This window comes from Alexandromys fortis, unplaced genomic scaffold (genome assembly GCF_014885135.2).
Source record: "Alexandromys fortis isolate MF-2015 unplaced genomic scaffold, M_Fortis_MF-2015_v1.1 scaffold_0, whole genome shotgun sequence".
Classification (NCBI taxonomy): Eukaryota; Metazoa; Chordata; class Mammalia; order Rodentia; family Cricetidae; genus Alexandromys; species Alexandromys fortis.
In genome coordinates, this window is record NW_026067949.1 from 28,969,010 (window position 1) to 28,996,328 (window position 27,319).

Below are 27,319 nucleotides of genomic sequence, written 5' to 3' on the forward strand. Positions count from 1 at the left end.
ATCAGCACCAGTGTGTTTTCTAGCGGCTGGGTCTGTAGACGCGGCTGATGTGTTTGTTAGCCCTTCCACCTCTGGCCTGACTTTGAAATTGCAGTTCTGCCTCAGCCTCGTGGACAGTGGGATTAAGGCATGAGCCACTGCACCCAGCTTTTGCTCACATTTTAGAACAGTCATGGTGGTGTCTCAGTCTGCTCTTGACACTAGTCAAGCCCACACCTTCCTAGGACCAACAGCTCAAGTGCAGGAGCTCATACAGTCTGATCTGGGTGGATTACTGTGGGTAAAGCTCACAGTCTGGAGACTTGGGAACTCAGCATTACCTGCCCTGTTTACCCTCAATGGGAATCTTAGGCATAATGTCACTAGTTAGCTATTGCTGCTGAAGAAGCCAAACACAGTCTCTTGTCCATAGCCATCCTGAGGTCCAGCCAGTGTCATACAGTTTCTTATGAATGAGAGAGAGTTTATGTTGGGATCTGGTCTAGACAGATAATTTATGGTCCAGGCTAGAACCGGCCCCGACATTAGGCATATTCCCTGGGGTTGTTGCAGTCTCTTGACCCTGCCCCCTTAATCTTCCTTTTCCCTAAATGTCTCGTATTTGCTTCTATGGAGTTTTCTCAGCTGACTCCCACTCACAGGGGGGAACCAAAGGCCTCATGCCGTCCTGCCGGAACCAGCTTAATCCTTTCTAAAACCTGGACCTTTCATGGATCAACGTATGAGTCACTTTATTACGCAAGCCTCCTGTGTCTGTTGGGCTCTATATAAAAATAAGATTCAGTGACACCTTGGGCTGGTTCTATAAGGCCAGGAAACCTTCCCATGGTTTCCATTTTGTGGTTGAAATGCCTTTTTAAGGCTTGCATATATGTGTACCACATGCTTGCCTGGTTTCCATGGAGGTCGGAAGAAGGCATCAGATCTCATGGGACGAGTTATGAATGGTTGTGAGCCACCATTTGGCTACCATGAACCCAGTCTGTGTCCTCAGGAAGAGCAGAAGTGCTCTTGCCTGCTGAGCCATCTTAACCTGTCCCTTTTGAAATGTCTTAAACACTGCCATCTTTCTGAGACCTTGAACACTTGCTTTGGTGTATGTTTTTCCTTCCAGCTAGGGATTGAACCCAGAGCCTTGCAAGTGCTTTCTCATTAAATTATGTTCCCCAGCCTTTTTGAGTGAAACATCATGTCCCACTTCAGGTTCAGCTTTATGTGGCCACCGTCTCTGAACACACGGAGGTTGAGAGTAGTTGTAAGGACGGTTCAGAGCTCTTTTTTTTTTTTTTTTTTTTAATTTCCAGTTGGAGATGGAGTAATTTGTTTATGTCTCCTCCTGGCTTGCTGCTGCCTGGGAGTGTTAGCAAGACTGTCAAGTTCATCAGACACACGTCCTGTTGAACTTCTCCAGCTTCTAAGAACTCTTCCTTAACCCTTCATGGATCACCCACACGCCCCCTCCCTGTTCCGCGTCCCATCTCTCCTGCCAGCTTCTACCTGCTGCTCGATCCTAAAATAAACGCAGGGCCCTCTTGCAGCTTGGGTTTGATATAAAAGCAGGGCTGTTGGGAGTGCTGCGGAGTAATTTATTGGCAGTGGGAACTAGACCTTGAAGGCTAGGAAGCTGACGTCACAGCCCCCAGGCTACCACTTACCCTCTTGTGGCCATGGAGACAAATGGACACCCAGAAAGCCTCTTGTTTTGAAAATGATATAGGTGTGCCCTGCTCACAGTAGGAAGGACATTGCTCAATGACTGGCAAGAGGCAGCCATGTAGGGAGAGAAAAAGAGCTGGTGAGAATCAATCAGGCTGCTGATGGGAAGCCCTGCCCTGAACTCTAGTGACAGCTGCAACCCACGGGTCTGGATTACACCCTTCGTTTGCGTCTTCCTCTACTTCCTCCTTGAAGGTTGGACTGCCCGTTATCAGTGGACCCCTATTTTTCATACGTTGCTGTATGTATCGTAGGTACTGGGAAACCTTGTTAATGAATGAGTCTGAGCTTGACTATGAGGACTGTGGCAATGTTCTTGACTTACAAAACGTCAGAAAACAAGACTTGGGTTTTTGTTTTGTTTGGTTATTGTTTTGTTTTGTTTGTTTTTGTTTTTTGCTTTGTTTTATTTTCTTCTGAGACAAGGTTTCTCTCACAGAGATCTGCCCTGAGTATGCATTAAAGGCATACACCACCACCCAGTGAGAGACTTGTTTTTAAAATTTTTTTTAATTTTAATTTTATATGTGTGAGTGTTTCTGTGCATATATGTCTGAAGACCAGAAAGTCAGATCCCCTGCTACTGGAGTATGTTGATCGTGAGCTGTCGTGCGGGAGCTGGAAACTGAACCCAGTGCTCTTAACCCCTGAGCCACCCCTCCAGTCTATTTAAAAAATTCTTTATGCTGCTTTGTTTTGCTTTTGTGAAACAGGTCTCAAGGAGCTGGGATTGGTTTGAAACTCACTCTTAGTGGAGGATGACCCTGAACTCCTGATCCTCCCCACCTCAGAAATGCTAGGGTTGCTGACCCTGCTGAACTTGATAGACCTTGCTCATTTCACTTCCCAGGTCCACTCTTTTGCCATCTGTCCCCAAACCCCTTTCCTTTCCCATCCACGTGTAGAGGTGAGAGAATATCTCTTAATAAACCATGGCGCTGTTTGAAGTATTTATTTAGAATGTATTCAGAAAGGACTCCAGACAAAACTCACACCCAGAAGGTTATCTGTTCCAAAGTGCTGGGGAAGTTCCTTGGTCCCTATAACACGTTCTTCCCATAAGAATGAGGCACCTTCCAGGAGCACCATATATTCAGATACCAGAATGGAAACAATGGGGCTGGAGAGATGGCTTTTCCAGAGGATTGGGGTTCAACTCCAAGCACCCACATGGTGGCTCACAACCATTCATAATTCCAGTTCAGGGCATATGACACCCTTTTCTGACCTTCAAGGACACCGGGCACACATGTGGTACACATAAGTAGATGCATGCAAAACATTCATCTAGAAAACAAAAAAGACGTTGATAGTGCACCCACCTACTTACCTGTCTAACCAGAGACTTTGGAAAGAGCAAATAGAAAATAGTACTGGGGAATACATAGGTCAAATATATAGTTCAGAATGACCAATTGCATGTACACAAAATGGGAAGAAGACCTTCAAAGTAGGCCACGTGCAAAAGCCTAGCCCAAAGCATGACACCACGGCGTGCCTTAGACCACACTAATAGCAGTGACAGTAGAAACAACGGACATCCATTGATTGATTGGCTACTCAGCCTTCACTGTTCTAAACATTTTGTGATTATCAGCTCATTTGATATTCATGAACAACTTGCCATAAGGACATCAGCCTAGTATGATTTTCATTTCTAATGAGAAAACTGGGGCCCAGAATAGATAAATAATAACCCAAAGTCAAGAAGTGGGAACCCAGATTCGATAGGGTCTTTGATAATAGTTTCAGTGCCCGAAGCAGAATCGTCATTGTCGCGTGGCCACCAATTTGCTCTCTGAACTTCTCACTGCGCTGTGGCGTCTTCGTTTGTGAGGACGCCAGACGGAACGGTCTCCCCAGACCAGGGTATGGAGGGCCTGGAAAGCCACTCCAATGCTTGAAGACGGAGGCTCCTTAACCGGAAGTTTAAGAAAGACACTTTTCAGGATGTACAGGCTGTCAGGTGAAAGTGCAGCTTCTGGGGAATCACCACCTGAGACGGACATACTTAGAACACACCTACGTCTGCAAGACCTCTGCGTGGGGAGTCTGAGAGACTCCAAAGGCACACAGCCTGTCCTCAAGGAGTTTCTGGCCTGGACGCAGTGAGGGGCAAAGCAGGGCTCTTTCGCGGAACAGAACAGAACTGCTGAGCTAGGGGCTGGACCAAAGCAAGGGCCCCAGATGGTCTTCCCCTGGAAGTTCACATGGCGGTCCCATCGTCTCCAGGGCCAGCAGCACGTAGAGGTGACCTCCTCCACGTGAAGCCAGGCAGCATTCTGTGGTTCTCAAAGCTTGAGAGCAGGGAGAGGGGAGAGGGAAGCCCCGGGAAGCTGGAGTGTCATTGGTTGATTTCAGTGTTCTCCTCCCACACTGTTGGCGGGGTCATGGCACAGAGAACACAAATTCCGTGTTTCAGTGTCTGACTGAGTCCCGGTACAACCCTGTGTACTGCCCAGCTGATTCTCCAAGAAGGTCTGGAAACAATCCAAAACCGTTCGGATAAAAACAAGCGAAACAGAAGATTTGGGCGGCAATGTAGCTCAGGAGTGCGCTTGCCTGGAACAGACAGGCCCCTGCACCGCATCAACAGGGTGGTGCACACACCTGTAATCCCAGCGAGGAAGGGAAAAAAATGAAAAACTGAACTGTTTATGTGGAGGGAGAGAAGCAAGGAAGATGCTGGTGTTTGACATGCTTCTTGCCTGTCTTGAGTGTGTAATCTGGCTAATCCTGAATTTTGCAGTTTCTGGATCAGTCTTTGAAATTGCCGCCAAACTTAAAATACACAAAATTACATTTTCTGGTTGGAGAAGCTTTTGCTGATCAGCAGTTTGTACCAAATGAGTATTGGAGGAATGACATATTTGCATTACATTTTATTAAATCATAATTCATTACTCTGGTAGCACTAACAGAAAATGCATAGTCTCGATTGTGACAGCGTGGGAAGGATATCTTTGTTTAAATGAGAGGGTTAAAGCATTATAAGCAGTATGTCATATCATAAATAATGTGTATATACAACGAGTGTGTGTCACATATACAATAAATTCTGTTGGGAGTTATGATTATTTAGACAAAGTGAATAAACACAAGGTAATCAACCTGCTAATTTTTTATTAAGAAATAACATTTTATGCAGAATACACTTCAACTCCTGCTTTGAACTCCAGGGTCACACAAATGAGGGCAAATCTGAGAAATAAATGTCTGTCTTATTAACAGGCACGGTGGGATGCTCTACCAGCGGCTGTCCAGCTACTCAGTCTGTAGACCAGGCTGGCTTCAAACTCACAGATCCACCTGCCTCTACCTCCTGAGTGCTGGGATTAAAGGTGTACACAACCATGCCCTGCTTGAAATCTTCAAATATTCTTTCTAGCCATGTGACAAATGAGCCAAGAAAAAAACCCACTTTCCCCCAAATATAACAAGTCTTTACTCTTCTTACTTTAAAAAACTTTGTACGTGCTCACCTTTTGACTCTGTGTTTGTGCCTTCAACATTTTCACAATAATTTTCTCCTCAGCAAGGAAAACACTGGATTCTGTCACCAATGTGTTCAGCGCACACTCACACACACACACACACACACACACACACACACACGAGAGAGAGAGAGAGAGAGAGAGAGAGAGAGAGAGAGAGAGAGAGAGACTGCATGGGAACATACCCCATGCTGATTGGAGCCTTGCTAGCCTTTAGCCTTTCTGGTATTATGGTAAGCAATTCTATTACCGGGGTTTTGAGAGAGCCTAGTGTTGTCACGAGCTGTTGTAGGGGAGCCTACGATGGTATGCAAATGCTGGACCATCCTGGGCCTCTAAGCTTGGTCCTGGAAGATTATGACTGCACACCAGATGTCCCTGGAGTGCTCCAAGGAGATGCCACATTAAATCATTTTCATGCTTTGTTGCTGAACAAGGATCGTCCCTCAATGTCAGTCTCTGCTGAGAACATTTCATTAGATTGTCTAGACAAAGTCCAAATGTGTGAGACAGGCTTGCCAATTTAGATAGCAAATTTGTCTCTTCTTTAGGTACATCCAGGGTAAAGTAAATTAACAACACATTTTAATTTCCATTAATTGTAGCAGGCTTTTAGGACTGCCTGCCCCCAAATCACGATAAAGAGACTTATTGCTAATTATGAAAGCTTGCCCTTATCTTAGGCTGGTTTCTAACTAGTTCTTACAACTTAAAGCAATCTGTTGCTATTAATCTATGTGCTGTCCCATGGCTTGTGGCTTTTACCTCTCCTCTCGCATGTCCTGCTTCCTCTGTATCTGGCTGGGGACTCTGCCTTTCTTCTTCCCCAAGAGCACTCTGTCCCCAGAAGTCCTGCTTAGCCTCTTCCTGCCTAGCTATTGGCCATTCAGCTCTTTATTAAACCAATCACAGCGTCACGTCTTCACACAGTGTAAAGGAATATTTCACAGCAATTAATTATCTTTAATATACATGTGCTCCCCAAGATATGATGATTCAACTTGGTTTCTGTGAAAGAAAGCACCCATACAACATCTTGTTTCTCAACCCATTTCAGAGTTCAGCAGATCCTATGAGACAGATTTACAGAGTGGAGACTATCATAAAACAGGCCTTCCGTTAGGCTTCTATCCAACTGTAGACCATGCTCTTAGCACGTTTAGAGTGGGAAAGGTCTATTTGTGCTGTTATGTAGGCCAGGTCTACTAAATGTAGTTTTAAGACATTTTCATCATGCAATAGCTTTATCAGGGCACCGTGGGCTGAGTGGCATCAATAATGGGTCTCATGTTCTGCTCATGCTCTGATTCTCCCATATGGACGACTCTGGATGAGGCTGGCTATAGACAACGTTTACCACTTTGTTCCATTGATTTTTGCTTTCCTGCAAGCTCATTTGCAGTTTTAACCTGCTGTCCTGTGCTAAGGCTTTTGCCCCCCCCCCCCCCTTGCGAGTTTTTTCACAAGTCTACGGCCCACTTGATGGTGAGGGCTGGTGACTGCTCGATGTGAGGAACAGATCCTGCTCCTGACACACCACTGCAGACTTCTGCCCCAGATGCCTGCTTCCTGGTGAGTCCTGAGGACCCACAGCAGAACGGTCAAAACCTGCCGGACAACCTTCCAGTTTTCTCCTTGTTAACTTGTTCTTACACCACTTCAAGGGATACGTTATCCACTTAATGAAAAGCAGAGAGCCCAAGCAGCAAACCCAGTTTGACTAAGAACTCTAAAGATGTGAACAATTAAAAGTTTGTATTTGATGGTGGCGACACTCACCTTTCTCCCCGGTAGCCAGAGACTGATTTGTAACATTGATTGGCTCGCTTAGCAATGTGACAATGCTCTGGTTCCTGAGATTTATCTTCTGGCATGGCGGAAGTGATGGTGCTGAATTCTAAACTGTGGCCAAGAGCTGAGTTAGCTGAATCACCAGCTTTTTCTTGTCAGAGCCAAAGTTAGACTGTATGCAAGAAGCCAGGGGCTGGGCTGTAGTTTATTGGTAGAGCACTTGTCTGCAGTGTGTGTGTGTGTGTGTGTGTGTGTGTGTGTGTGTGTGTGTGGGGGGGGGGGGGGGGGGGGGGGGGGGGGGGGGGGGGGGGGGGGGGGGGAGTGGCTCCACCACAGCCAGCAGAGTAACAATCTGAAGGAGGGAAGACAGTTGTTCGGTTCAACACAACTAGGTAGCTGTTGTTGGTTCAAAATTCAGGAGTCTGGCCCCGAGTAGTTTATTTTAGGGGTATTTAAGCACAGCACAATTTGGTGGAAACTTTCCTGGAGATCATTAACTCAGCCCGGTGCACAGCACAGCACACGTGAATCTCCTTGAGGAACAAAGCTAAAGAAAGATCAGAGGTAACTGCATCGAAATTCTTTGTAAAGTACACGTGACACCTTCCACAAAAAAGGGCTTATAGATTGATGGCAAAGATGATAAGGGTCTGAGGGAGGATCTGGTGTGGTCCTGGCCACACAGTGCAAAGGTTACCAGGCTGTTAACCATGTCCCTTCCCAGACTTCTGGGTGGATGACTGATTCTGCATCCCCTGCTTCCCCCCTTGAAAGAACAGCCCCATGTTCTTTCCAGGTTCCTTCCGGCTTCATCTGTGAGCACAAAGACCTCAGTGCCTTGTCTAGCATTCACCAAGCCCCAGACTCAACTCCCAACACAATGAAAGAAGAAAAAAGCTAGCATACTGGCTCTGTCTTTTAATTTTCAGAAATAGAATTTTATTGACTGTCAAACAGGATACGTCATATAAAAATCAAGTCCGTCAAACCCCTCCATTTCATTCATTTGATGTTCACACAAAAATAAACCTCCGCATGTTTTAATGATTAACGTGAAATGATTTCACATCAAATAGTAACCTCTGATGAAATTTTCTTTTTAACTCCAGGCTTGTAGATACATCGAGTATAAGCAGCCCCTACCCCACACGCATACCCTATATTTAAATGGTGACTTGTAGACAGAGCATTTTCCTGAGAAGCAAGGAAAGCGAAGATGCAAAGGGAGCTTTTCCATGGGGCTCAGCCAACGTGCCATAAAGCAAGAGGTTCCAAAATGGAAGAACCACACTTCCCATGTAACAAGTTGTCTGGAGAAGAAACACAACTCATGCCATTGCGCTGGCTGCCTCTGAGCTCCTGCAAGTCCCAAGAGTTTCTCATTTTTAGAATTAAGTCGGTCCTCTGGTTCTCCTTCCAGTAAGCTGCTCCCTGGGAGAGCAGGTTAGGAAGTTGTCTTTCTTCTCTGAACCGTCTATTGCGTGTTGACTATGGGAATGCATCCATGAGCCAAGCAGGTCACCCACAGGTGACGGGCACTTTTCACAGCTCCTGATTACACAAGCTGGTTAGTATGGTGACCTTTTCACAGGAAATACTACCCACCGAGTTACAGACCTCAGCCTCTAGACTTTAGGATGGACTTCTAGTTCTAAAACACAATCTTTCCTGGATTTCTAGATCCATATACATAGGTTTTCTTTGGGTCGTGGCTTCCCGACTAACTTCCACATCATTCACTCCTGTTCCCTACCACAGAACTTAAATCACTGAAAGAAGAAGAAGAAGAAGAAGAAGAAGAAGAAGAAGAAGAAGAAGAAGAAGAAGAAGAAGAAGAAGAAGAAGAAGAAGAAGAAGAAGAAGAAGAAGAAGAAGAAGAAGAAGAAGAAGAAGAAGAAGAAGAAGAAGAAGAAAAAGAGCAGAGTAAAAGAATTGCAGGAAAGCCTACCCAGAAGCTACTCAAAATTCTCTCAGGAAGCTCTAAGCTACGGAGGGGTGTAACTTTATTTCCTGGGTAGTGTGTGGTGGCTCTCAACATGTTCTCGAAGAACGGAAGAATATGCCATGCTCAAGTCAATCGAGAGCCTTCCACCACAAGCATTTCAAAGGAACGCGAGAAGACAAGGTTTCTGTTTCAATAGAAGTAGATTATCTTAGAGTACACTTGAAAGTTTAAACGTGTACGGATTCAGAGGTTTAGAAATCATTGAAAAGCACAGCCGGGGCTTAGGAATGTGATGGCTGGGACCCCTTCTTCTCATTTAATCCACGCCTGGTTTTGCACTCCTCACAGGTAAGCAGGCAGTGCCTAGAAGAGAAGCAGAAGCAGTTGGTGACTCATACTTTGACCATGGGAGCTCTTTCTGTGTGTCTGTGCCATATGTATGTGTATGTATGGGCCTGTGCACATGTGCACGAGGGTGTTCCTGCTGGGTGGGTGCATGTAGAGGCCAGAGGCCAACACTGGCTGTCATAGTTTTTGAGGTAGGGTCTCTTACTAGACCTGGAGCTCACTGATTAGGCTGGGCTGGGTGCTCAACTTTCATGGGGTGCTAGGATCCAAACTTATGCCCTCATGCTGGCACAGAGAGAAACTTTACTGACTGAGCCATCTTGCAGCTCTCCAAACACTCATCTTACCAAAGTAAGCAAGGTGTACAGACATTTTTGATTCTACAGCTCACTAGCTCACTCTTTTTAAATGGAGTATTAGTTGTTTCTTGGGTTCCAATTGGCTGAAGCTCATCCAATAATGATGTTTACGTTGGAACAGATGGTTGCATTTATGCCCAGAGTCGCACATAAGCTGGGTAAACATCACGACTCTCTGACCTTGAGTCACTGGGGTGATTTCTACCACAACAAAAAAACAAATCATAAAATGTTCCAAGTGCGGGGGGCGGACTCGTGTAGTCCCAGAGCTTGGGAGCTAAGCTCAAAGGAGACCAGTCTGGGCCGTAGAGTGAGAGTCTTGTCTAAAAGAATAACAAGACACACACATCCCCTTCTCTTGGACTGCAGCATCGTCAGGGGCCTCCCGCCCTTTTACTTCACCAGAACATCAAATTATTGCCTCTGGGATGAGAGGGCAGTGGTATTAGACACAGAGCTTAGCCACTGGTTCCCATGTACCAGTGCCAGCCCACAGTGTAGCTTTTGGTGCCAGAAGTAGGCAGGCAAAAGAGCTACAGAATGCCAATCTTAAAGGGGCCCCAGGGATCCTTTACCCTCAACCGCCTCCTTCCATGTACATGAAATATAGAACAACGTCTAGAGACTGTCTGGAAAATGCAGATCCCATCGTTGTTCCAGAACGCCTCCTTCCATGTACATGAAATATAGAACAACGTCTAGAGACTGTCTGGAAAATGCAGATTCCATCGTTGTTCCAGAACACAATGTTGGGCTAACAACAAGAAAACTGTCCCCAAATGGAAGAGGGCGAGAAAAGAGTCAACACAGTGCCCCCTTGCTGACAGCCTTTCTGTTTTCCCTGTACACCTCAGAATCCCGGGCCAGAGGCTCTGGAAGCTGATCCCAAAACACAGCTTTACAGGGATGCAGTGACACGGGAGTTGTCTGTAAACACAGCGTTAATGCCTTTCTGCTGGCCTTGCAAACCAGAAAGGGAAGGCTCAGGGCTTGGAAACGAACAAGAGACTGAAGTCTCTTCTTCCTATGGCCACCAATGTCTTCTCAGAGAGACTCTGCATAGCATGTAATTCCTAGGGTAGGGATGATGGCTAAAGTCCATCCACTTCTACCAAACCGTAGCATTCTAAAGTCACACTGCCAGAAGGCAACTTGCCCTTGACATCTAGTCCAATATTGCTCTGCTGCTGCCCCTCAAAAAAGAACACACTGGGGCAGGCTCAGTAGAGCGCTTCCTAGCACAGACAGGGCCCCATGTTCAATCCCCTCACTACACACAGCAGGTTAGTACAGCGCTGGTGGTGTACAGGCACACACAACAGGCGTGCACCTGTAACAACCTGGCACTCAGGAGGGGAGGAGGATACAAAGTTCAAGGTCATCCTTGGACTGTCTGGGTGAGGTTGAGGTTAGCCTGGGCTAAATGAGGTTCTCCCTCAAAGAAAACAAGAAAAGAAACTGTGACAAGTGAGGGGTCTTCAGCGGAATGTGTCCCCAACTAGTTCTGTGACATGATAGTAGAAACAGTACTTTTTGAGTGTCACGAATAAGCAATTTCCTTCCTCCTGACATCCCGGGGAAGTTATTCTGGTCATCATCTCAAACTGAAGGTTTGAGAAAGTGTGGTAGAACTTTCAGCCCAAGAACCCTACCTAGGAGCACAGGCCTCTCTGTAAACTCTAGTCTACTGCTTACTGTTCCTGTGGAGAATAAGTACAGCTATCAGGACACTGTGTGTGCGCGCGCATGTGTGTGTGTGTGTGTGTGTGTGTGTGTGTGTGTGCACATGTGTGTGATATTAAAGGCTCTGAGAAGCTCTGCAGTAAGGAAGAAGGTGCAATTGGTGAGCAACTGTGCAATGACAGAAGACACATCTGCTCATAGAGGAATTCCTCAGAGGACTATACAAGGCCTAGACTGTAGCAGTTGCTCATTAAATACACACTGAATAAATGAAATCGGTGATTAAGTTAAAAAATAATTGTTGAAGTTGAATAGTAATAAATCAAAGCTTGAGGTTTAAAGAGTTTTTTTCTTAAATAAAGTTGTTTACCTGCCTAATATTACAGAGTAATATTTCATTTCACTTGTTAGTTTGTTTTTGTTGTTGTTGTTTATTTTTGCTGTTGTTGTTTTTAAGATAGGGTCTCACTATATAGTTCTGGCTGTCCTGGAACTCACTGTGCAGACAGGTTGCTTGGCCTTGAACTCACAGAGATCCTCCTGCCTCTGCCTCCCAAGTGCTGAAATTAAAGGCCCCCACACCTGGCTGCTTCATTCACTATCTTCATGACAACCCCCCCATCAGACTACAAACCTGTTATGCTCGGGACCAAAGCCAGCACCACGGAGCTGATCCTCGAAGGAATGGAATTTACTCTGGCACACTCTTATGTAGGAAGCCTTCCCAAGGCCAAATCCCAGGATCCCAGCCACTGTGAAAGTGTTAGGAAACATAGACAGGTAACTGAAAAGCTCGAATCGTGTCCATGAGCCACTGCCTACACCTTCCTAACACCGCTCATTTTCACACAATAACAAGCTTCCGTGGAGGGCAGGTCTGACATCAGAGACTTTCTGATCTTTGCTTGAGCTGACACGAGGAGGACAAAGACAGAGCACACACTGGCTCTCAGGGCATGACCCAGTTGTCAAACCAGTGGCTGAGGCTGCCAGGGGACAGAAGGTAGACTTGGGTCAGGTAGCCTCTATGTCATGGGGTGATGGAGCCTGTTGTTTTTTCTGCCCTTGTCTCTGGAAAATAAGACATGAAAGATAAGAAAATAAGGGAACCTCATGTAGGAGAATCCTTCAATCTATTCCTCTGGCTGGAAATGAGACTCTAAACTGGGTAATTCTTCTAACATAAACATAACATACCAAGAAGAAGAAACTCAGACATCTTAGTAAAGTTCTTATTAAAATGTCTCTGACTTAAAAAAAAAAACTACTCCCTTTTTTTAATGTGCCCTCTAGATAATATTTTTAAGACTGGTCAAGCCAAGATAACACAACATAACCCCCCCTCCAATGAACCTGCATTCAAAGGCTTTGCTATTGACAGTGTTGATAATCTTATTGCCATTGGTTCCACCACCAACAGAACTAAAGAAACATTCGAGAAAAAAAATCTGCATCTATTCCGAACACGTACAGGCCTTTGATGCATTCCCCAAGCATGTCCCATAACAACCACGCACACAGAGTTTGTATTGTGTCACGTGTTCTAGGTACCTGGAGACTGTCTGGAGAGTAAACAGAAGGATGTGCACCATCAGATGTAAAGAACCATCACTTATAAGAGGGATGCAGGCCCCTGCAGATATGGGTACCTGCGGGTCCTGGGGTCTATCTCTCTTGGATACTGAGAGAACACTGTATATGTCTTGCTAGCCTTTGTTCATGTTTTATAAATGACAGTGGCATAAGTCCCTGCTGTTACTCTGCAGATCAGAAAGTGCTGGGATGAGCAGGAAGTTGCAGGCCAATAGTGGAAAACAGAGAGCGCTTTGTAAGAATCGGTCCTGGCAACACGTTCATATCCTCAGGTCTTATAAACTTTGTCAAAATCAATTTGCGTTTTCATTTGTTTCAATGCTGGGACATGAACTCGGGGCCCCCATACTTCAAACCACCCAGCTACCTCCCCAGTCCAAACTGTTTTTATGACTTACATGCAACTTTAGGTAATGATCCAAATCTTGGATTAGCAGCTAAATAACCTGAAGAGTAAGACAGAAATGTGTTATTTCATTTAATAACTTAGTTAAATTGGTAAAGAAAACATCCAAGCTGGAGATATAACATTTCTAAGATGCTCACGTTATTAATCTGAAGAAATGGTTTCAGAAGAGTTATAATTCAACCTGAGGTTGACGTTAACCCCCAGAATCCATCTCAGGCAAATGGTAGAAATTGGCTTTAACATGTGCAAAATGTGAAAGCCACAATCAAAAGCCAATTGAAATTGATTCAAATAGACCAGTCACCATGTTCTACTTTTAAGAGTAACTCAACAAAGAAAGTCCACCTCAGAGGTTCACAGTATTTAAGCCTTATTTATTATTAATTAATTAATAATAATTAATTAATCTATGTATTTAGGCCTTATTTATTATTAATCTATGTATTTAAGCCTTATTTATTATTAATTAATTAATAATAATTAATTAATCTATGTATTTAGGCCTTATTTATTATTAATCTATGTATTTAAGCCTTATTTATTATTAATTAATTAATAATAATTAATTAATCTATGTAGCCCTGGCTGTCCTGGAACTTGATATATAGATCAGGCTGGCCTTGAACTCATAGATCTATATACTTCTGCTCCCGAGTGCTGGTGTCACCAGGCCTAACCCATCATGATTTTCAAATGAAAACACTAGGCAGATTGGCAGGCTTCTAAATATGTCCATACCACAATCTTTGGCAACTCTGGATGTTATACTGCAGAAGGGAATTAAAGTATAAAATAGAAATAAGTCACCTTGTCAGACAACTGTGAAATAGGGAGACAGTCCTGAGCGGGGCAGGTGGATTAAACATAATCACAATGATCTCTGGTTTGGCACTGAAGAGATCAGAAGTGGAAAAGCTTGGCTCAACCTAGCTGGCTTTGGAGACAGAGGAAGAGGCCACCAGCCAGGGAGTATACGTAGCCTCTCGAAGTTGAAGAGGGGAAAAGCGATGAACATCCAGGAGAAACACAGCTGTACCCCATCTTAATTTTAACCTAATGAGACCCATTCTTTTTTTAAAAAAATATTTATTTATGTTTGTGTACGAGTGCTCCATCTACATACAGAGGAGGGCATCAGATCCCATGATAGATAGTTGTGAGCCACCATGTGGTTACCGGGAACTGAACTCAGGACCTCTAGAAGAGCAGCCAGTGCTCTGAACCACTGAACCATCTCTCCAGCCCCAAGTGAGACCCATTCCGACCTTGGACTCTGGATAATAAATGTCTGCTGCCTTCAGCTATTGTGCTCACAGTGACTTATTTTAGCAGCTGAGGGAAACTAGCATTCAACCCTGAATAGCACAGATGCAAGAGGTTGGGGAGATTTGGGGTATGTGGATATTATAAGACCTCATTCCACAGATTTGGGCCCTATTTCTGCATCAAAACTAATTTAACAAAAATCCTGGTGGTAATTGGTGAATTTGTTTCTATGAAAAACTTGAATATCACCTTCAAGTTATAAAAATGAAAACATATTTAATATAAGACCTTTATGGATAAGAATAACAACATCCAAAGGGGAATTTTCCAAGACATGTGACCTACTGATCTTCAAGAAAAAAAGGAAAACAGGGCATTTCCCCTTCATGTTTGTAGATATTGATTTTTGTTTTTACTTTTTTTTCAACCACATCTATCTTTACTAAAGTTTTTAATTTTTTTCAAGCATTTTTAGAATCATGGCAATTAGTAGCATTTGATAAGATAGGCTTCCAGAGGGCCAACTCCCCTAGGAGACACAGGGACTTCTCTAAGGCACAGGAACTCTTAGAGTTCCTGTGTCTGCCATAAGAGAGGGCCACCAACTCAGTGGGCTTAAGATAATGTGAATTTATTATCTTACAGGTCTTGAGGTCAGAGGTCCAAAGTCAGAATAGGGACAAGCCAAGGTGGTAACTGCATCCTTAACCGGCTGCCTTCCTTTCTGAAAACACTAGCTCAGTGCTGTGGTTTGAGTGTGAAATGGCCCCACAGGCTCATGTGTTTGAACTTGGGGTCCCCAGTTGAGGTTGCTGTTTGGATTATAGAAACACTAGAAGTGGAGCCCCATTGAAGGAGACAGTCTCTGGAGCTGGGTGTTGAGGTTTCAGAGCCTGAGCAGACTTCCCACTTCCTGCTTCCCGATTATAGTCACGATGTGACCAGGTGCTTCACAGTCCTTGCCATCATTCTTTCCCCACCGCGGTAGACTACATCCTTCCTGAAATAATGAGTCAAAATAAGCCCCTCCTTCCCTATGCTGCTTTTGTCACGGCAACAGGAACAGTCGCCACTACATTCATGGCCCTTTCCAGGGTCTTCAAAGCCAGTCATGCTGAGTCCAAACCTGCTATCTCTCTAGCTATGCCTTCCAGTCCCCTTCTCCATTTATGGTCTCTTTTTAGATGAAAAACAAGTCAACGATAATTGTTTCAAAGTGGGCTAACAACCTTTATGGCACCTGAAACTCAAATTCCCATTATCAAGTAATCAGATACATTCAGTCTTTTGTAGAGATAGAAGCTTTAGCTTGTTGTAGAATAATCTTTTTGTGCCCTGTGAAGATATGTCTTTGCCAAGGTGCCTTCTGATTGGTTTACTAAAGAACTAAATGACCAATAGCTAGGCAAGAGGTATAGGTGGGACTTCCAGGCACAGAGAGGACTCTGGGAAGAATAAAGGCAGAGGAGCCAGCCAGATGCAGATCGAATCAGACACACAGAATAGGACAGAGGTAAAAGCCATGGGGTAGAATGTAGATTAATATAAATAGTTTGGTTTAAGTTATAAGAATAGTCGGACGAGCCTAAGCTATAGGTCGAGCTTCCATAATTAGTAAGTCTCCATGTTGTTATTTAGGAGCTGGCTGGTGGGACAAGAAAAGACTCACTACGCTAGCTAAAAGCAAGCAAAAGCATGCATGAAGCAAAAATCTTCAAGAATAGGGCAAATAAATGTTCAAGGGTTGCAGGGAAGGCCACCAAAAATGAGGCTCTCTGAAGTTAAAGCATTAGTAAATACTGACGCTTACCTTGGTGGACAAGTCCCTGGGTGACAAGCATGCTTATAAGAGAAAAAGGCAGAGCTGTAAAACAAACAAACAAACACCCCTCAATATTAGTATCTCAATACATGGTCCCTTGGGGGCAGTCGAGATTGCTCAGTGGGTACAAACACATCTCCAAAGCATGGCGACCTGAGTGCAATCCCCAGAACCCACATGGTGGGGACAGGGGCGACCTGAGCATAATCCCCAGGACCCACATGATGGGAGGGGGGTGTGTGAATCAACTCCTGTAAGTTGTCCTCTGACTCCACATGTAAACCACATGTACATGCATGTACATCTTCACCACATACAATTTACCAAGACTAACAACTCAGGCCCCTTGTCTAGAAATCAGGGAAAACTAATTCTAAGATTTTTTTTTTCTTACCTGAATTACCCACCTCCTCTTCCCCAAGACAACCATGTAGCCCTGGTTGTCCTGGATCTCACTCTGTAGGCCAGGTTGGCTTGAACTCACAAAGATCCTCCTGCCTCTGTCTCCCACGTACTGGGACTAAAGGCGTGAGCCCACACACTCAGCTTTGTTCACTTTGCACGTTATAGTCAACAAATATTTCTTTAAAACTACATGGAGCAGTTCCTTGTGATTTATCCCAATAGCTCAGCCTGATGCACAGCAATCACCTAAACCGACACCCCACACTCAACTCCAGCTCTGATATATGTGTTTACTGAACACTCAATATGCATATGACTCCAATGGCTATATCCGACACGGATATAGTGTGTGTTCACTTAGCTGCAATTTTGGTTTCTTTTTTTGGTTTTTCAAGACAGGATTTCTCTGTTGTAGCCCTGGATGTACTAGAACTCGTTTTTGTAGCCCAGGCTGGCCTCAGACTCTGAGATCTACCCGCCTCCACCTCCAGAGTGCTGGCATTAAAGGTGTGGACTACCACCACGCAGCTATATTTTGCTATTTTCAATCCTACATAAAGTTTGAAAAGCAATAGCATGAACTTCCATAGAGCCTTCTTCTAGACACATTGATTACAGATTTATCTCTGGATACATCCCTATATTTTGCTTTGTATCTGCCATTACGTATTTTTTCTGAGCCATCTGGGATTTGCAAACACCATCACTCTTTATAACTGAATATTTTAACAGGTAACTTCTAAAATCAAGTTAGTGTCTCCTGCACAACTACCATACCACTAGCATAGTCAAGAAAAATCTGAATATTCAGACTCAAGAGGAATGATACTAACTAATACACAATCTATCTTCTAATCTCTCCGACTCGTCCAAGAATGTCCCTCATAGCTGCAGGTTTTTTTCCAGCGTGGAAGATCAAGGATTATGCGTTGCGTTGAATGTCCAATCTGTTTCGATCTAGGGCAGTTTCCTGTTGTTTCTGTTTTGATGTTTGTCTTTCTTAACCTTTTGCCCCACTGTTGGCTGTCCGCCTAAAGAGGCACATTGAAGGTTAGAAACAGGCTCCGTTCTTGCTAAGCACACGCAGTGTGTAGTTAAGGTTTTTTAGTGTAGTTCACTGAGTCTGGTTTAAAGGGTTCCTAGTCCTCCCACGATGTGTCAGATGGCCTCTTCCAAAAGCAAACAGCCTTCCTAGCAACTGAGGCAAACCGGATAGCAATCAGTTTCCCATCACGTCTAATGGGCCACACTGACCTGTGAATCAACCAGGCCAGTTAAACTACCGGCTCAGAGGTTCTCAGAAAAGGCATGAGATTCTAGAAAAGCAATCAATAATCACAAGTGATGCATGATGAATATCAAATTATAATTGGCCAATACAGGCTATGAATGGTTTATGAGATCAAGAGTACTGTAGTCTTGATTATGCCTCTGTCGGTAATGTACACAGTGCTGGGCTGGATGATAGGTTCCATTATGCCGCTCTCAACTGTCAAATTATGAATTTATTAAACCAAAAGGGACTTTTAATACAGAATGAATTCCCTGCCTTGTCTTATGTAAGGCAATCCTGGGATGAAGAAGCAACTCAGCAGAAAACAGTATCGTAGAGACGTATCGGTGGATGCTGTGAGCTCCAGCCCAGTCAACAAACACTTCCCAGGTAGAGCCTGTGGGTGAGGCTGTGGACTGAAGTCCAGGTGAACCTGACATCACCTCTGAGCTGAGAGGCTGGTGCAGTTTACCAAGGTTTGTGGAAGTAAGGCATGTTATATAAAACTTTGGGCCTGTGTTCTTGCTTTCAGGAAAGGAAGAGACACGTATGTTTTTACTGAGTGAGGTAAAGGGCTTGATAATTGCTTATTATTTCTGCCTGAAGAGGATAGCATGGATTCAAACTTTAAACCTCCATAAATACCCAAGTTCTTTAGGGACTTATGCAAAATTCCTGTTCAAAATTAATCAGGCATCGTGATTCTATTCTAATAGGACATGGAAGTACTCTATTGTTGCAACATTAATTATTAAATCAATTGTTAACTTATTTTATTTAGTAAATTAATTAAATTGAACTTATGGTTAAATGGTTGATTATTAAACTATTCATTAAGACCCAGAGGGTGTGAGTACCTCTCTTCCAGAAACTTTCTTCTTGGCACTCTCGGATAATCTTGGCAATCTCCCCTCTGTGGATGTGCAGTTTTGACTTTGGGCAAAACAACAGGCTCTGTAGGGAAAGACACTGAGGGTTAACTCGGAGGACCCTGAGTACAAGGCCAGCCTGGGCTAGACAGTAAGATCCCATCTCAAAGTAAAACTAAGAAAAGCTACAGGTAATAAAACACTGAGGTGACAAAACCCTCCACCCTGTTTCCTCTGGAAGGGGATGGATGTGTCCTGCTCCTGGCTAGTTGTCCCCACAGACTAGTGGCCACTAGCCACTGCTTTCCAGCTGGCCCTGCCGCATAGATTTGGACAAGGTGGACTTTCTGCTTGAGAGACAGGGTGGTTCAGTGACCAGGGTGTGCCAACAGCTCTCCCAGGCTGAGTGCTGCAAGCAACCAGGTCCTCGCTCTGCTCTACGCTGTCGAGGGCTTTCTGTAATAGCAATGCTGGCTTGATCCCTTACCCAATTAAGTTCCAGCTCAGTGTTGCATCTGTGGTAGAAACAGATTTGTTGATTTTGACACTTAAAAAAAGACTTTTTGCTTGTGACTATCAATGTGGATGCTGGCCACCATTCCTTGAGTCCTTCTCATGGTCCAGGCATCATTTTCATACCTGGCAAACATGCGCAGTGACACACTGACAGGGCAGAAGGACCCTGTGGTGCCTATGCTTCTGTAATTGCGCAAGCTGGCAACCTCTCCCTTTCATTTCTCTGCTCCTCCTTCCGACACAGTGGAGGGATGCAGAGGTCAATATGACTCCTGGAGATCAGCAGCTATGGCAATGCACACCAGTGGGACAGGCAGCGTTGATACTGGCTGCCCTTTGGATCCTCAGAACAAGCCAGTCCTCCCTACTTCTAGGGTAAATACCAATGGTCCCTGACTTCGTGGTCCATATTTGTGTGTGTGTGTGTGTGTGTGTGGTGTATGCAAGCTTACATGCAGATGTGTGGGGACTAGAGGTTGACAAGGAGTGTTTCTTTCCATGTGTTTTTTTGTTTTGTTTTGCGTGTATGTGTGTTGTTTTATTAGACGGCATCTCTCATTGAACCCGGGGCTGACTGATTCAGTTATTCTGATTGGCAAGCAAGCCTCAGGGATCCTAACTCCATCTCCCTAGCACTGGGATTACAGGTGTGCTGCCCCTGGATTTTTATGTACATGTTGGGGATCTGAACTCAAGTCCTCACGCTGGTGCTTCAGGCATTTTACCAACTTCCTGAGGATTTTACCACCTCCCCAATCCAGTGGTTCAGATTGTTATTTTACTTTAGCATATTGTGCTCAATAGTTTTATGCCAACTTGATGCAGGCTGATATCATCTGAGAGGAGGGAACCTCAGTTAAGAAAATGCCTCCATAAGCCTGGATTGATTAATGTAGGAGGGCCCAGCCCACTGTGGGCGAGGCCACCCCTGGGCTGGTAGTCCAGGATTATCTAAGAAAATAGGCTGAGCGAGCCATGTTGAACAAGCCAGTAAGCAGTACTGCTCCATGGCCTCTGCATCAGGTCCTGTATCCAGGTTCCTGTCCTGTTTGAGTTCCTGTCCTGACTTCCTTTGATGCTGAACTATGATGTGGAAGTGTAAGCTGAATAAACTCTTTCCTCCATGACTTGCTATTGGTCAGAAACCCTGACTAAGACACACGTTCTCAAAGTGGCCTATAGTCAGTGGGAACTACATTTTGAAGTTTAAACTTGTCCTAGGCTAAGGGTACACAGTATGGTATTTTCTCATGATGATGGACATTCACATGGAGACACAGCTTCAAGTTAGCAGTAAGAGAGATCACATGATCACATCTATCACAAGATCACATCCATCACAAGATCACACCCATCACAAAATCACATCTGCAACACCCTGCAGTGGACCACAGTGCTAGGATTCCCAGTAGCTGTGTAAACCAACAGCAGTTTCAACCTACAGTGGGTTTATTGAGACAACATCCCATTGTAAATCAAGTCATATCTGTATTTGTTTCTTATCCTCTCTGAAGCCAGGGCAGAAATAAAGAAAATCCCCAACATGTACAGGGTAACCCACACATTCATTCAGATCTGACCACCGTCACTTCTGCGAGTCCAGCACTCGAGATCAGAAAGTGGGGCTTGGGAGATCTTTTCCAGTAGTGCTATGGATGTTTTACAGTTCTCTATTTCACAGGGGCAGCTAAGGTGTCCAAATGCCTCTCCTGTGACCTGCTATCATTTGTCTGTTTGTTTGTCCTGTACTTTGCTGCTTAAATGTTCTCTGCTCCAAGAAACCACGTCTAGTGTGAAAAGTTGACTCCAGAGAACATGGACCCCAGTAACCCATCAAATACTTGCTCTCCCTTTCATCCAAATGCTTCTGAACCACAATCCCCCCACTCTTTCCGAGCTAGTATGTGGGCTCTCAGCCTGATGGCTGATTAGCAGTTACGGATGTTGCTATGCTAAAAGCAGCAAGCGACAGCATATGTTCAGAATAATCACCCTGCGCAACACAAACGAGAAGCTAAGGGGCTGTGTCATCCTGCTAGGGACAAACCATAGCTTGCTCTGCCATGGTGGTACACCTGCCCAGTCACTGGCTGTGGCGAGAGAGCCAAGATGGATTCTGAACAGGAAGGAGTAAAGAAAGCGATCTGCAAACAAAATCTTAACAGGCTTTTCAAGAGAACCTGACTGCATTTTCCTCCTTACTCCATCTTCCCCGCTTCCGTCTGACAAAGGACCGGGCTGGAAAAAAGTGTTCGTAGCTCAGGAGCTGTCTTAGTTGCTAAGGTACCCGCCACAACAAGCATAAGGGACAGGGTTTGGATCCTCAAGGCCACTTGAAAAGCTGGATGTACTGGCCCGTACCTGTAACTTCAGTATCAAAGGAACAGAGACAGGGGTGTACCTGTAACTTCCTGGCTAGCTAGTCTGGCTGGATCAGTGAGCTCCAGGTTCACTGAGAGACCCTGTCTCAGAAAAGGAAGTTAGCGCTAGTGAGATGGCTCAGAGGGTAAAGGCACCGGCTACCATGCTTGATGACCTGAGTTCAACCCACTGAACCCACGTGGTAAAAGGAGAGAAGTGACTCATGACTCCTGCAGGCTGTCCTTTGATCTTCAACACTTGCCATTGCATGTGTGTGGGTGCGGCACACACGAGACATCATGATAAATATAAAAAAAAAAAATGATGTAATGATGTAGAGTGACTAAGGAAGATGCTGAACATCGTTCCCTGGTCTCCAGGTTCAGGAACACTCACACACACACACACACACACACGCACACGCACACACACACACACACAGTCAGGTGATTGATCAAGGGCAGGATCTAGTGGCAATCTTGTGTGATAGTTTTCCTCAAAATCTCAAGCTAACACATACCTGCTTGCTAAACGGTGGCAACTGGGGACTCTTCTCTTGGCTTCCATGAGTGGACACTGAGGCCATGATGATGTTGTCCTTTCTTCAATGCCAGTCGAATGCTCTGAAGACTCCTTGGCCTGATGACTAAGGAAAACAGAAGAGACTCACTGTACCAGGCCTGAATATTTATGTACCAGGTTTCAAAGCACCTCTCATATCAGCGATTCTAACTTAGAAAACTTATTATTTTCATTTTGTTAGGTTTTTAACCTGCAGCCATCTGTAAACTCGAGCTTTCTTACAATTGATTATTTTGGGGGTGCAATGGCGTGTATTGTGTCATGTACACGTGGATGCCGTGAGGAGGCCGCTTGTTCGTTTCCTGGCCTTCTCACACTGCATGGAGGTCAGAGAACAACTTGCAGGAGTCTGTTCTCTCCCGCCATGTGGGTCCCAGGAAGCAAACTTATGTTGTCTGGCTTGGTGGCAAGTGCCTTTACCCACTGAGCCATCTTACATGCCCTGCAATCTCGGGAGGCAGAGGCAGGTGGATCTCTGTGAGTTTGAGGCCAGCCTGGTCTACAAGAGCTAGTTCCAGGACAGGCACCAAAAACTACAGAGAAACCCTGTCTCGAAAATTAAAAAAACAACAACAAAAAACAGGATTTCTAATTTTTAGTTATGTGAGGGAGAATCAGTATTAACGGAGGCCAGAGGAGTCAAATTCCCCCTGGAGCTGGAGTCACATACAGGCAGCTATAAGCCACCTAAGGTAGGCGCTGGGAACTAAACTTAGATCCTCCGTAAGAGCAGTATGAGCTTTTGCTTGCTATCTCTTTAGTTCCTACAATCTCAATTTCAAACGGCTCCCTAATACATGGCTACACACACGTCCATAAACACATGCACACATACTCACACAGAGCCACAGGTCTGATTTAAGATTGGAATGAAGTGTCATACTGTGCAATGCTTTACTCCCTGTAAAGTATGTCTTTAAAACATATCAAAGCATCACTGAAAGTGAGTATTCAAATGTTTGCTGAGCGTCTATGACATGCTAAGTATGAGGCTACGAAGGCCAAGATAAGCTCAACTGTATGAAGAGCACAGGTAAAGCAGATGTCTGGTAAGGCAAGAATTATTCACTAGGAGAAAGTGTTTTCAAGAGGATGCGGGGTGTGTGTATGTGTGTGTGTCCAGAAGAAGGACAGAGAGTTTAGACAGTGATTAAACTGTCTAGATATGAAACTGAAGACCTGAACTGAGACCTCATTGGGAGAGGTGAAGATAAGAAATTTGGGTTTGGAAATATTGGATTTGGGTGCTGGTGTGTGTGTGTGTGTGTGTGTGTGTGTGTGTGTGTGTGTGTACGTGCGCGCGCAAACCCTGGAATTAGCCATTAAAGATCGAAATATTTTAGGATCTGTCTGGGTCTGGGATTTCAGATTAGGAGAGGGTTGGAGAGATGAATTTGAAAACTGCCATCACAGAGATGAATCTTAAAGTGAGGGACCTGGACACTTTCATCGACAAAGAGTACAGGAGAACGTGAACATTGAACCCAAAGGAATAGTGGTGAGCTAAGAAACAGACCATAGGTCAAGGAAATGGCTGTGAGTGAAAGGGCGATGCAGCCACTAGGGAATCACCGAAGGAGCCATCTACAGTGACCAAACAGCCTGGGGCTGGCAAGGATGGACATGCTCCAGGTGGGCCATGAGCCTCCTCCTCTTCCCCCCTGGGCCCCACTGGCTTTCCCACAAAATGGACAGCTCATACGAAATTGTGTTTCCTACATTAGTGACTCAGTGGCAAGATATATGAGCCCAGGGCCCCTCTGTACGTTTCATCTTGGGTGCCCAGTGTCAGAGAGGAACACGATGCCCTGTGGTGTTAGATACTGAAGATGATTATAATAACCTGACTGTGCACCCTTCCCCTTCAGACAGAGTCTCACTATGTCACCCTAGGTGTCCTAAGGGCAGGCTAGACTGGCCTTTAACTCTCAGAGTTCTGCCACCTGAGTGCTGTGTTAAAGGTGTCCGGAACAATGCCCTGCAAGACACCAGTTTTAATTCTGACTTTCTTTGCTGGTCCTGGGCATCGGGGCAAGGAATATAAAGTGTCTAAGCCTCGGCTTTGTCACCTGTTAGTCAGGCACAGCTGTGGCAAGGATGGGGATGAAGGATGAGGACACAGGACCAGGGCACAGTGGTAGCTGTATGAGCAGTAGGGGAGCAGTCATCAGAGTGGCCCTGGGAATCCGATTTTCTAGGAAATAAAATCCTAGGAAATCTTTGCCACCTATGGTCAAATGAGACTATTTTTTTTTTGCACAGTCAGACCCAGGGCCATCCCAAGAACCAAGAAGGAAGCAAGCACACACCTTAGCGTTGGTGAACTGGGCCCTCCTGAACCCAGCTGTCTTCTTCAGGCATCTGATCAAGCCTTCTGGGTGAAGCTACACACACACACACACGCACACGCACACGCACACTCTCGGGTCTAGACTAGGGGGGCAATGGCAGCCTGATCCAGTCTGTGTTGGGGGAGGGGAGGCTGACCCAGAATCAGCTAGCTGGGTTCCAAGGCTAGGCCTGCAAAACTCCAAGCCAGCACCCCAGCCCGGGGTAGCACGAATCCGAGGCGTTTGGAGAGAAGCCCAGCAGGAAAGGATTGAAGATCTGACACCGTGCTGCGGCGGAGCCGTGAAGGGTCTGCCCCGCATTCGCCCACGTCGCCGGGACCAGGGAAGGAGAGCCAGAAGAAAAAGACACTGCCCCAGGCCACCTCTCCCACCGTCACCCCACCTCTGTGGGCTCACCTGTGCGGGTGAGTGCTTCCAAGGCAGAGCTGCCCCCACCCCCGCCGCGGCTGCAGTCTTCCCACGCCCCCGCTGCCCACGCCCACCGCCCCAACCCGAGCCCTCGGTCCCCTCTCCTCTTCCCCTCACCTTTCTTCGCGATCTTCCTTTTCTTCCCTCCTTTCTCCTTCTTCCTGCTCTCGCTCCGCCCCACACTTGTGCGTGCCACTAGCTCAAGAGCAGCCCGCCCCCACTTGCAGTCTCTTTCTCAGCTGGTGACAAGGAAAGGGAGAATCCAGCACTTTCGAGATGCCCCCCGTTTCTCGGTCTCTTCGTGACACCTGATAGGTCTACCTGGACGTCTTTCACGTGACTGGGTCGCCCAGACCAAAAAAAAAAAAAAACCCAAAAACACGTGACTGTCGTTCCCTAAACCCCCTCTGTGGGCCGGACTAAGGCTCCACCTCTCAGCAATGCTATTGACAGCCGGGTAGGGTCCCCACTCCCAGGGAGTCCATTGCAGCCCACCTTGGTTCCTTAGCTTTCCCTTGCCAAGCTTTCCCTTTCCCAACCGCTGGCCTGTGAGGGGAAGGTGACAATAGTGTGTGATGTGTGTGTACTCATATGTGTGACTATAAACGTCTGCTTATATGTGAGTGTATGCTAAGTGTCTATCTGAGCATGTATTAGTATGTATGTGTCTATGTGACTGCGTGTTAAGTGTTTATGTGAGTGTGTTAGTATATGGGATGGTATACGAGAGTGTGTGTATGTGTGTGGTGGTGTGTGAATGTGTGTACACATATGTGAGTGTGTGTGCGCACACATGCACAAGGGTGTGAGTACCGAGAATAAGAATTCCAAGAGAGAAGCTGTGTCTGCAGGGGCTGTTAGATTAATGGAATTGCTGTGCTGTGGAGAGATTGGTAATTAGACGCTAATTAGACCTTATCCAGCTTTGGCCACCAGGACTGCTGTTCCTTACCCACCTCTCGGTCAAAACTAACAGCCGGTGACCAAGACCACATGTGTGCCTGCTGCCCACAGAGTCCAAGCGGGCATCCAGATCCCCGGGGACTGGAGTTAGAGAGGCTTGTGAGTTGCCCTGTGGGTGCTGGAAACCTAACCCAGGTTCTCTGAAAGAGCAGCCAGTGCTCTTAACGGCTCTGTCTCCCACCCTCCTTCTGGCATTTCCTGCCTACATTTCCTGATTCCGGCCTGACTAAAGCAGACACTCCTCTGTGGGACAAAGCCATTTCCTCACAGCTCTTGCTACGTCTGTGACCTCCTGAAGAGAGCCACACGCAAGGGCGAGAGTGTCTTCTCTACCTACTTTAGTTGACTTTTACAAATCACCATTTTGAGAGGATGGGAACTCAGCGATGTGTACCTTGGTCTTCAGGGTGGATGTCTGCTCAACTCTACTTGCAGATGTGGTAATCGGTTAGGAATTGTTTCTCTGAAATTGGCATTACAAGACTGATTACACCTCCACCTCCCCTCCTCCACCCTCCGGGACTGGAGATGGCTCAGTGGTTAAGAGCACTGCTCTTCCAGAGGTCTAGGGTTAGGCTTGAAACAGCCTACAACTCCACTTCAAGGGATATAACTCGTCTCTCTGGTTTCTGTGGGCAGATGTGAGCACTCACACATGCATACGCATAAATAAACTAAAAAAATTTTTTTTTAAAGATACTGTTGTCTTAGGTGACTCTCCTTCTGCAGTAGACTGCGCCTCACCCCTTGCAGCACAGTGGCTTCTCTCTCCCTGCAGGGTTTCATTTTCTCTTGACCCAGTTTTACTCTCAGATTAAAGGGGATTTAGGCCTGCTAATTTTATATTCTGTTACCAGAAGTCAGAAATAAGCCTCTGTGGTTCTGTGGTCTTCGGGGCTGAGCTTTCTAATTGCTCTGGTGATGCAGATGAACGGCTGCTCTTACACCTCACACGAGGCCTAACTGGCTTTACCCTCCACCATCTCGGTGCGGTGAGTGTTGGAGCGTGTGTGCCTCGCTTACATCTCCACTTCCCACCAGAACGTTCCAGTAAAATTGCTTTAAATAGCTAAGATATTGCCCTATGCCATGCATGTGGCATGGGTTCCTTACATGATACTTGGTTGACTACTCTGGTACATCTGTGTGCAAGCATGTTCCAAGT

General features: G+C 45.6%; 1 protein-coding gene across 2 annotated transcripts; it reads right to left on the reverse strand.

The window, feature by feature from the left end:
• Positions 1-7,904: 7,904 nt before the first annotated feature.
• Ociad2 (OCIA domain containing 2) lies at positions 7,905-25,486 on the reverse strand. 2 transcript variants are annotated; one of them, XM_050150271.1, is made up of 7 exons: positions 25,309-25,486; positions 22,371-22,496; positions 18,962-19,058; positions 16,415-16,468; positions 13,328-13,375; positions 11,971-12,088; positions 7,905-9,309 (listed from the first exon to the last, which is right to left on the reverse strand). In XM_050150271.1, the coding sequence occupies exons 2-7, from the start codon at positions 22,434-22,436 to the stop codon at positions 9,228-9,230; spliced, it is 465 nt and encodes a 154-aa protein (XP_050006228.1). In that variant the 5' UTR covers positions 22,437-22,496; positions 25,309-25,486; the 3' UTR covers positions 7,905-9,227. The 2 variants fall into 2 exon arrangements, with proteins under 2 accessions (XP_050006228.1, XP_050006229.1); XM_050150272.1 differs by lacking the exon at positions 25,309-25,486 and adding an exon at positions 25,180-25,201.
• Between the last annotated feature and the right edge of the window lie 1,833 nt (positions 25,487-27,319).

Excerpts from the sequence above, each read along its gene's own strand:
- Ociad2 (XM_050150271.1), bottom strand. The coding sequence starts at position 22,436 with ATGGCCTCAGTGTCCACTCATGGAAGCCAAGAGAAGAGTCCCCAGTTG. Across the intron at positions 19,059-22,370 it reads TGCCACCGTTTAGCAAGCAG|AGCCTGTTGTTTTGCCCAAA; the intron begins GTATGTGTTAGC and ends CTTTCCCTACAG. Across the intron at positions 16,469-18,961 it reads AGAAAGTTTCTGGAAGAGAG|CTCTGCCTTTTTCTCTTATA; the intron begins GTACTCACACCC and ends TTTGTTTTACAG.